This window comes from Peromyscus eremicus, chromosome X (assembly GCF_949786415.1).
Source record: "Peromyscus eremicus chromosome X, PerEre_H2_v1, whole genome shotgun sequence".
Taxonomy (NCBI): domain Eukaryota; kingdom Metazoa; phylum Chordata; class Mammalia; order Rodentia; family Cricetidae; genus Peromyscus; species Peromyscus eremicus.
The window spans coordinates 67,193,569-67,204,581 of NC_081439.1; the positions used below are offsets into that span (position 1 = coordinate 67,193,569).

General features: G+C 34.2%; 1 protein-coding gene across 1 annotated transcript in view; it reads left to right on the forward strand.

Annotated features, from left to right (window-relative positions):
- The window catches only part of Dach2 (dachshund family transcription factor 2), a 470,654-nt gene extending 459,902 nt beyond the window's left edge, over window positions 1–10,752 (forward strand). Inside the window, exons 9-13 of the mRNA XM_059251490.1 lie at window positions 4,221–4,369; window positions 4,495–4,642; window positions 8,969–9,115; window positions 10,250–10,315; window positions 10,664–10,752. Of these exons, the coding sequence (XP_059107473.1) occupies window positions 4,221–4,369; window positions 4,495–4,642; window positions 8,969–9,115; window positions 10,250–10,315; window positions 10,664–10,752 (599 nt within the window). The remainder of the gene's footprint in view (window positions 1–4,220; window positions 4,370–4,494; window positions 4,643–8,968; window positions 9,116–10,249; window positions 10,316–10,663) is intronic.
- Window positions 10,753–11,013: the final 261 nt, after the last annotated feature.

Genomic DNA, 11,013 nt, shown 5'->3' on the forward strand with positions numbered 1-11,013 from the left:
GTTTCTCTTTTAGACTGGATTAATCTCGTGTATCCCAGTGTGACTTTGCACTCATAGAAGTCCAGGCAGATCTCTGCCGAGTGCTTAGATTAAAGTTGTGTGCCATCACTGCCTAAATATGTCTAACTCTGTCCTCTGATCTTCAGGCAAGCTTTATTTCTTAGATTACAAATGTATCACCACAGATAAATATGCTTTTTGTATTAAAATTCAAATAATTGAAAACTTTATTTATTTATGTTATATTTTTATTAATTTATTTTGAGGAACATTTTTAATTTTTGACATCTCTAGTTACAGTTGACTTTTTAGTAGATTCTTTTCTCATACAACACTTCAGGACCACAATTTTCCCTACCTCCACACCCCACAGCTTCTCCCCACCTCCTCTCTCCCCAAATCTACTCCTCCTCCTGTTCCTTTCAGAAAAGAGCAGGACTCCAAGAGACAACAACCAAATACCACAAAAGAAAATACAACAAGACAAAGCAATATCCCTCACACCAAGACTGGACAAGGTTACCTGACAGGAGAAAGAGTCCCAAGAGCAGGCAAAAGAGTTAGATAACCCTGTTGCCACTGTTAGGAGTCCCAAGCTAACAGTCATAGCATATATGCAAAGGACCTGGTCAAGACCCATGTATGTCCATAATTGCCACTTCAAACTCTGTGAGCCCATGTGAGCCCTGCTTAGTTGATTTGTTGGGTCATGTTCTCTTAGTGTCCTGCATCCCCTCTGACTCCTACAACCTTTCCTCCCCCTCTACTGTGGGGTTCCTCGAGCTCTGATGGAAGGTACCCACTGGAAACCTCCAATTTGTACTGACTCTCTCTGTCTCTGTCTCTGTCTCTCTCTTTCTCTGTATCTCTGTCTATGTCTCTGTCTCTCTCTGTCTCTCTCTCTCTCCTCCCCTCTATCTCTCTACATAATGTCTGCCTGTGGGTCTCTGCACCCATTCCTATCTGCTGCTGGGGGAAGCCTCTCTGATGACAACTGGACAAGGCACCATCTATGAGTATAGGAGAATATCATAAGGATCACTGGTTTTTAATTAATTTATTATTATTATTATTATTATTATTATTATTATTATTATTATTTGACCAGTCCTGTTTGGTTCTACCCTAGGTCTCTGGGCTATGCCATCTCCAGTTCTCAGAGATCCGGGCAGTATAGGACATGGGCTCCCTTTCATGGCATGGGCCTCAAATTAAACCAGACATTGGTTTAACTCCCAAAAGTTCTACACCACCATTGGTCCAGCACATATTGCCAGCAGGACAGATTGTAGATTGAGGTTTTTGTGGCTGGGTTGGTATACAGGATTCTCTTTCTGTATCCTTTAGAGTACCTTCCCATGCCAAAGAGACTAGAACATAGGGGAAAAAGCTTCATGCAGGCACCAGCTCAATCTATGTATATTTTTCAGGTGGACTGGGGGTGGGTGGGGACAGGATAGAAAATATCAGGTGTGTGGGGTGGACAATAGAGGGAGAGAGTGCAGGGAGAGACAGTTGGAATTGGAGGCCATTTGGGGGGACAGTGTGGGAACCCTGCAGTGGAAACATCTTGGAATCTATGAGGATGACCCTAGTGATGACTCCTAGAAATGGAGGACATCAAGTCTGAGCTGGCAGTCTTTTGTAGCCAGTGGTCCAGGGGTTGGCCAGGTTGATTGGTCGAGTTGTTGGCTGAAGTTGTCTGTTAGAAATCTCTAAACAACCTAGGCTGATGCTAGGACAGAGAATCACTCTCCAAAACTGACAGAGGGGCCCAGTTGCCAAAAACAACATCCGCATAGCTCATTGAACGTAGAAAGCCTTATTATTTAGTATCACCACTTAACATTGTAGACCTTATTGATCTTAGAAAAGTATCAAACATAAAGATGACTTAAATTAAGAGCATTATGTTGATGCCCCTTTATCATAGAATCCCTCTTCCCTCTCTTCAACTGGACTCCTGGAGCTCAGCATGGTGCTTGGCTTTGGATCTCTGCATCTGCTTCTATCAGTTACTAGATGAAGGCTCTATGATGGCAGTTAGAGTATTCACCAATCTGATTATGATTTAGGAAACCTACAGAGACAACCAAGCCAAACTAGTAGGAACTCATGAACTTTAGGCCAACAGCTGTGGAGCCTCCATGGGACTGGACTAGGCCCTCTGCATAAGCAAGACAGTTGGGTAGCTTGATGTGCTTAATGGGCCCCCTGGCAGTAGGATCAGGATCCGTCCCTGGTGTATGAGCTGGCTTTTGGGAGCCCATTACCTATGATGGGAAACCTTACATAGCCTTGGTGCAGGGGGAGGGGCTTGGATCTGCCTCAACTGAATGTACCAGGCTCTGCTGATTCCCCATGGGAGGCCTTACCTTTTCAGAGGAGGGAGGGGGAGAAGTGGGGGATAATCTTGAGGAGGGGAGTGTGAGGAGAGAAGAGAAGGGGATCTGTGATTGACATGTAAAACATGCCTTTAATCCCAGCACTCTGGAGGCAGAGCCAGGCAAATCTCTGTGAGTTTGAGGCTAGCGTGGTCTACAGAGCAAGATCCAAGACAGGCACCAAAACTACACAGAGAAACCCTATCTCGACAAACCTTAAAAAGAATTTATTAATAAAAATAGAGCATTTTGTTAAGAGATAATGCTGTCCCATTAAAAAAAACTCCCAGAAGATTCTTACCATTATATGCCACAACTTCCCACACAAGAAATTCCACAACAAAACAGGACGACTGTCAAATCATTGGATTTCAAGGTTCTACACACACACACACACACACACACACACACACACACACACACTTAAAGACTATATATATATATATATATATATATATATATATACATACATATGCTTCCAACTGAAAAGTGAAGTCTATGTGACAAGTTAGTATCTACAGAAAACAGGCCAAAAGATAGACTTTTTGTAGTGCAGTTATTTATATACCATATGAAACTGGTTAGATATAAATTCAATTCAAACCTAGTTTTTTTTAGTGAGTCTATTTCAAACATATTTACTAGCAGAATTTTACAATCACAGAGAAATGTATTTTTCAAAGTTTGATATGTCATTACTGAAATTCAGAAACTTCAATGAATAGATTAACTGAACTCTTATGATAGAAGACATTCTATGCATGAATATTGAAATATTAGTAACTGAGTTTGTTTTAATCCCAAGATTATCTCCCTAGGAACTTTTACTTGAAATTTAAAAAAAAATGTTCCTATTCCAGATATAGAGGAAACTACTACATATTTCATGCAAGTCACTTAAGAGATTGTTAACCATAATTCATATAGATAGTCAACTTGTTAGGCTCTCATGAAAAAAAAAGAAATTCCAGTTATTTCTGTCCTAAACAGTTCTGAAATACCTTAATAAAAATTTCTATTGATGTGTCAGTATCTGAAACTAAGAGATAATCTCATTTAAGTGTCCAAGACTTGATAGAAGATTCTTTAAAAATAAAAGATGAGAATAGATAGGACTTGCAGTTTTCTTATAGATAATAATCCTCAAATTTAGAATTAACATTGAAAAATGTCCCATTTCCAGCAAGTAGATAATATCTATATAAAAGTTGATATATTCACACAAAGAAATTCCACCTAGTATTGAAAAGGAAAAATGACCACACATGTATAAATATTAAAAAATATGATGCTAAAGTAAAATTATCTTAAGACAAAAATGCCACATATTTTATGATTCTATTATGTGAAATGCTGATAAAAGAGAAAACATTAATGACAAAGTAGAACAATCATTACCAAGGACTAGATGGCAAATGGAGACTATCTGCACATAGTTATGAAGAATATTGTGGAAAAACTGAGATTTTTCTGAGATGAATTTGTTGTCATGCTTAATATGTTGTGTATAATTACTAAAAATTAAAATTGTATTTAAAATATATTAATTGTATGCAAATTATATATCAATGAAGGCATTAAAAATAATGATACTGTATGAGTAGGTGGATTCATAGATAGACAGTGCTGAAAGAAATAGATGCCAACTTATACATCTGTTGGTAGCAATCTGGTTGTCTAGCAATCTGGTTGTCTAGTTTATGGATTTGACAAAATTTGAGCACCCATAATTTAGTTTTAAAAAGAAAATTGTTATATACGTCTATTAGAAATGACTTGGTGAAACATTTAGATTGTTAATTTGTGAACCATCTGACATTAATTTTATCATTACAGAAGAAGTACCAACTCAAATTCCAATGATGAAGTCACCCTTGGACAAGATCCAGTTGGCTCCTGGACAGGCATTGTCCCCTGGATTCCCTGGACCATTCATTTTTGCTGATAGTCTGTCCTCCGTGGAGACTCTGTTGACCAACATTCAGGTCAACAATATTTCTATAAACAAAATAAATGTAATACAAGACATTAGCACCTACATAAATTATTTCATATTAGAGAATTCAAAACGGATAAGATGAACTGCATGTCATTTGCTGTACATTGACAGGGTCTACTGAAAGTGGCTTTGGATAATGCTCGCATCCAGGAGAAGCAGATTCAGCAAGAAAAGAAGGAACTTCGAATAGAGCTCTACAGAGAAAGAGAAATTAGAGAAAATCTGGAGAGACAACTTGCAGTTGAGCTTCAAAGCAGAAGTAAGTTGAACAAGTTCAATTAAATGGTGAATATTGTGTTGGAAATGATTTTCTTGCTTGTAGAAACACTTGTAGGAATATCCTATAACTGCTAAAAATGAATAAAAAACTAAAAACAAATAGTAATAACTAAGTCATAGTAATATGAAAGTTTTTCTCTAAGAGATAATGAACGACATTTGTATTTGGACTAGTTACAGATTTGAAAACATGCATAGCTATGGTTCTTTTATAAAGTGATAAATTCTATTTAGGCATAGATTTTGTCACCTGGCCTTAAGTATAAAATATGTACTCTTCCCTAGACAGGGAGCTATATTATATAATTATAAAGTAAATGAAACTCAGTCTCTCTCGTAGAAGGATTTATATTGTATAAGCCTAACACAACCAGAAAATTCCAAAATGCCTTTAATCCAAGAACTTAGGAGCCAGAGACAGGCAGATCTCTGTGAGTTCGAGGCCAGCCTGGTCTACAAAGCGAGTTCCAGGAAAGATGCAAAGCTACACAGAAGAATATCTTCTGAAGCTCATGCCTGAATCTGAGCCTTATAGTCAAAAATAAAAAGGGCACGCAAGCTTTCAGTTTAAATAGTGTGTATTAGTATAGGCATGGAAACAAACAAACAAACAAAAATCCTTATACACAAGTGAGTGTATACAGTTTGATTTTTGAGTGGCTTTGAGTCTAATGAATTGCGTGGTGAGAGATGATGCAGGAAGATGAGAGTATGTAGTCAGAAGTTTTGCTGTGTCCTGCCCGGTCCTGCAGCCGCTCAGATCCAAGTAACACACAGAGGCTTATATCAATTACAAATTGCATGGCCATAGCCTATGGCTCATTTTTCTTGCTCTTATATCTTAAATTCAGCCCAATTCTATTAATCTATATATCACCACATGTTATGTGGCTTTACCTGTGTGCCATTACATGCTGCTCTCTGGACAGCAGGATGGCATCTCTTGCTTCTCCTTTCTCCTTTTCTATCTCCTTTGGATTTTCCTGCCTGGCTCCATGCTGCCCTGCCATAGGCCAGTGCAGCTTTATTTATCAACCAATCAGAGCTACACATATTCACAGCATACAGAAAGGCATACCACAGCAGGAGTACAAGTTAAATTATGAAGAAAAGTTTTTACTGTGTAAATGATGACCTTGGATTTTACCTTGCAAACAATGAAAAATATGAGAAGGTAAGCAAGGGAGAAATCTGGCTTAATTTATATTGCACAGTTCACTCTAATGATGAGGTATTTTTTTCAATTTTATTATTGAGAATATAATATAATTACATTTCTTTAAACCTTCTCCTATCACCCTCCAAACTTTCCTTCTAATTCATGGCTTTGTTTTTCCCTAATTGTTATTGTGTACATATAAGTATATATGTATATATATATATATATATATATATATATATATATATATATATATATATATATCTTAATATAGTCTGTTCTGTCTATATAATGTTACTTGTTGGTAAGTTTTTTAGGCACTGAACAACCAATTTGTGTGCTCTTCCATGGAGAAGACTACCTCTCTCACTTCCAGATTTCCTTGGTCACGTACTCATTTGAAGCCTCCTGGGCTTTTCCCCATTAACTTTGGCATGTCCATTGGTTTTGTCTTTGTTCAGCTCACATTTGGGCAGTCAGTTGGTGAAATGTTAAGGGTATAGCTTCTGATATTACTAGGAGACACAGTCTCACAGCAAACTCTCTGAGTCTCTGGTTGGGATTGATGTGAGACTGAAAGCAAGGAAATATTCCAAATGGATAGATTGCTCTCATACAAACAATATTAATAAGGATTAAACTAGCATAACAGAAATATATGGAGACAAAGAGGAGAAATTAGAAGAATACTGTATTATTCAAAATAGAATTAATTTTTAAAAGTGTAAATTGTACACAATAAATTATATAAATTGGACTAGGCTATTTGAATATCATACAAAACTTTCAAATTAAACTTTATAAATAACTCCCACAGCTTTACATTTACCATAAAACACTAAAAAGCAGCAAAGTAGATAATACCAGTTTCAGTTTCCTTCCATTCCCTGATTACCCTTCTTATGGAAAAATCAGAAAGCCTAAAATGAATAGTAAAGTTGAAGTGTGAAAGCAGAGGCACAAGCAGGAGAGAGACTTCATCATCTGGACATTTCACTGAAGACTGAAGGATCCTTCCAGCTCAGTAAAATTCAGTAAATTTAATACTTCTGTGTATTACACTGTAACATGAAATTGGTCTTAGAAGATTTTCCTATAGGTTTAGGAATCACTTGTTCAGGTTAAAATTAGAATTCCAATCATGGTATTATAAAGAATTAAACATTTTTCTTAAAAAAATCATTGCTACAAAAACTATATTTTTAAAAGTATGGAAAGCACTATGTTTCTGATATTTAGCCTATGAAATAAATATCATATTTAGTCATGCTAATTTATACTCCTTAGTAGGGAACATTTTTACTCTGCAAACATCAGATATGAAATATATATATGATAGATACAAGATTTTTAAATTGACTCATGAAAATCTACTACATATAGCAAAATTAGCTTCCAACTTTTAGAGATCCACACATCCTAATATCTGCGAACTAACTTTTAATAGACCCTTTGGATACATTTATTATTGACATCTATTGTCTTTTAACAAGATAGGATCATTCTGTGTATTTTATGATATTTCCTGTGACTTATTTATATTTAATACACTTAGCACATTTTAAAATAATACCACTGCTGTTATCATTATAATTACTACCAGTGATTACCATTTTTACTATTAACAATACTACTGCTCATGTAAGCCAATGCTTATTAACTGTTTATGTGCCAAGCACTATTTTAAACTTTATGTGTAATAACCAATGTAATTATAGAAAACTACTATACTATCCTTGCTAATATTCTGAAACTGTTTATTTCTATAAAACATAGTAACAATAACTGAATCAGAAAATAATTTAAATTTCTTTTGCTTTATTGAATATTTCATACCTAGTTTACTCAACTTTTAAGTGTATTTTAAGTGTATATCATGGAAAAGGAAGGTCGGAAAGTTCTTATTAACAACTTTAAAGTAATATCACTCTAAGATTATATTTCAGTAGACTACTTTTTCTAATTGAAATAATTTGTTAATGTATTTTAATAATCATTTGAATACAATTACAATAGCAAAATAATTTCATTTTCAACCATACTTAACCATCTTTCATAAAAATAACAAAAGACAATATTTTCTGTCTCTGTCTCAAAAAAAATCTACTTTTCATCTTGGATTGCTGAATTTTTATTTCAGTTATACAATAATTTATTTAGGTAACTGACTCTCTTCAAGTTATTGAAAACATATTCGTATGTAAAATGACTAGAACTAAAACCTAGGCTATTCCAATATTTTGATCCATTTAAAGTATAGTATATATATAATCTCTTTTAGCATTTTTAAATATCATATAATTCCTTAGTTATATAATGTACTTTTAAAATGAAATAGGAAGTTGTGAACCAATACTCTCATGGAAACCAATTTTACTGTTTGAGGATCTACAATATTAAGTTTTCAGAGATTAGAAATAATGTTTATATTATGGCAATAAAGTTTCTCTTTGAGATAGAAAGCTCTGAGAACTGAGCTGGAATTGTTATTTAGCTCTTCTTTAGCCTTTCTGCTTACTAGAGACTCCTTACTGTGATTGCAGTTTTATAGCTTGCTTATATAATCATTGCTGAAAGTTATTCTCATTAAGATGTATATGAGTTTGTGTGTCTGTGTAGGAAGGGAAGGAAAGAGGGAGAGAAACAGAATTATTTAAATGAATAACCATTTGTTTATTGCTTCAATTGGTAACATTTCAGAGAAAGACACACTTGCTACTTTCATTTTTAAAGAATAAAATAATACTTGATGAGTATTTATGTATTTTATTTTTTGAATTTTGAAATATGACTAGCAATAAGTTAATGAGTAATAGTATTTCTTCCAGGAATTATAAAATATTTAACAATTATTAAATGTATGTAGTATGACGTTAGACAATAATTTTCCCAGCAAACTGCCACATTGTATAGATACATGTGTATGAGAGAGCATACATATTAGAAATGTGACAGTAAAGATAAATCGATGCTGTCACTCAACTACAGTCAACAAAACACCAAAAGAAGCTAATCATATGTTAGCTGCTACATTTATGGCTCTTTGCTTTTATACTTGTATCGATATACAATGTATACTTGTATCATTGAACTCAGCAATAATGCTGCATTAAGCATGCATTTGCAAACTACTTTTCCACATTTTAGGTACAATGCAAAAGCGTCTGAAAAAGGAGAAAAAAGCTAAGAGGAAACTTCAGGAAGCCTTGGAATTTGAATCAAAGCGCCGAGAGCAAGTGGAGCAGGCACTGAAACAAGCTACAGCTAGTGACAGTGGTCTGAGGATGTTGAAAGGTAAGGCACACAAATGAAAACCTGAACAAAGAGAGAAAGAAAGGAAGAGGCTTTGACAAAGAGTATAATTTTAGGTTATGTGTTATAAGTCATATGTCAAACCAAAATAGCCTTTTCTCTGGGAGATATAAGAAAAAAATTGTAGGTGGATATTTAATGCAGAATGTATCTATATTGAGGTCCTCAGGAAGAATCCATTTGAAATGGAATCCTAAATAAATCCTTGAAGATTCTATGTAAAGGGGTGCTTGAATCAAGGGATGGTAATTGAATTTTTTCTATTTTTATTTTATGATAAGATTTAAATTAATCACCTAAGATTGCTTCAATTGATTCAGATACAATGTGAATTAAATTTTCAGGTAACCCCCCTACACACATAACCTTTTTACAATATAATCACTAGCTTGTGTAAATTATCTGAGCACAATCATAACACATTTATTCATGCACTCATATAAAACTACAAATCACCATGTGAATATCAGTTTCCCTTGCACTTGACATAAACGAGTATCATTCACTATCATATCTTCCAAGGGGAAACTACACTATAAAGTTGAGTTGCTTCAGTTTAGTCAATTGTATGTATCATATTTTGGTTGTTCTGTCATCCGAACATGTTAACTGAGTAGTTTTAGTGGTTTGTTTTTCTCTTTTTATATAGACAGTTATTTTCCTAGAATACATCTTTAGAACTTTCCATGTACCTGGAAATATATTCTTAACTGCATAATTCAGTTATAGTATGTAAAATTCCTCCCTACCATTAACAATAGAAATGTCAAAAGAAAGAAAGGAAGGGGAGGGGAAACTAAACAAAACAAAAACTGCGTATATACACATAACAACAACAACAATTAATGAAAAAAGAGACTAAATTTCAAGGAGATAAAGAAAGAGCATATGTGAGGGCTTGAAGGGCAGAGTGTGAATGGCAATGATTTAATTATATTATAATGTAAAAAAACAAAAAAGTTTAATAGAGAGAGACATATTTGCAGACCAAAAAAAAATACTCCTCACAGTCTTGTGTTATGTATAATACCGAAATATTGGCTTGCTGCGATTTTTCTTTAGATGGAATCAGAAAACAAAGAATTGTACCTTAATCCTGAATGCCAATTCTTTCAGATACTGGAATTCCAGATATTGAAATAGAAAATAATGGGACTCCTCATGACAGTGCTGCCATGCAAGGTACAATAAACAGCATTCTCCTTCCTATAAATACATAATGTGTGCTCCATGGAGGCAGGGTAGGGAAAATTTTCTATGTTAATAGATTTCATTCGGGTAAAATAAGGTTAACTCTTCATACTCTGACCTAAGAAGCAATCTACAGTGATCTTCATTGGAGTAAAGCATATGATATTACTTTAAAAATTCTAACTGTACAATTACTTAGGGATTTCATAGATATAATGTGAGCAAAGTTCTTCCATGTATAGCTACTGACAGGATATATATTTGCATGTTATTCACATTCTAAAAGTGTTTAAATACATAAGAAACTTTTCACAAGCATACTGTACATATGACTTGTAGACTTCACTGCTTTAGTCTTTGTAAAGGGCACAAGTACAATAATCACACCCGATGGATATTTTGAAGGTCTTCTACGACATTTTTATTAACCTTCAAATGTTGATAGAAATTTTTAGAAATCTTCTAAATATAGAAATAAGAATATGATTTATAATTTATAATATTTTAGAATATTCAACAATAATAAAGTGGATAAAAGGCATCAATCTAGAGTTCTGTCAGACTGCATAGGCCCCAAAGAGTAGACTTACAATATAATCAGTGGAAATTTTCCTGTGTAATACTAATGTAGTTTTAGTTCTTTATTCATCTATAGATTGTATTTATATTCACACTTATTGTTTAAAACA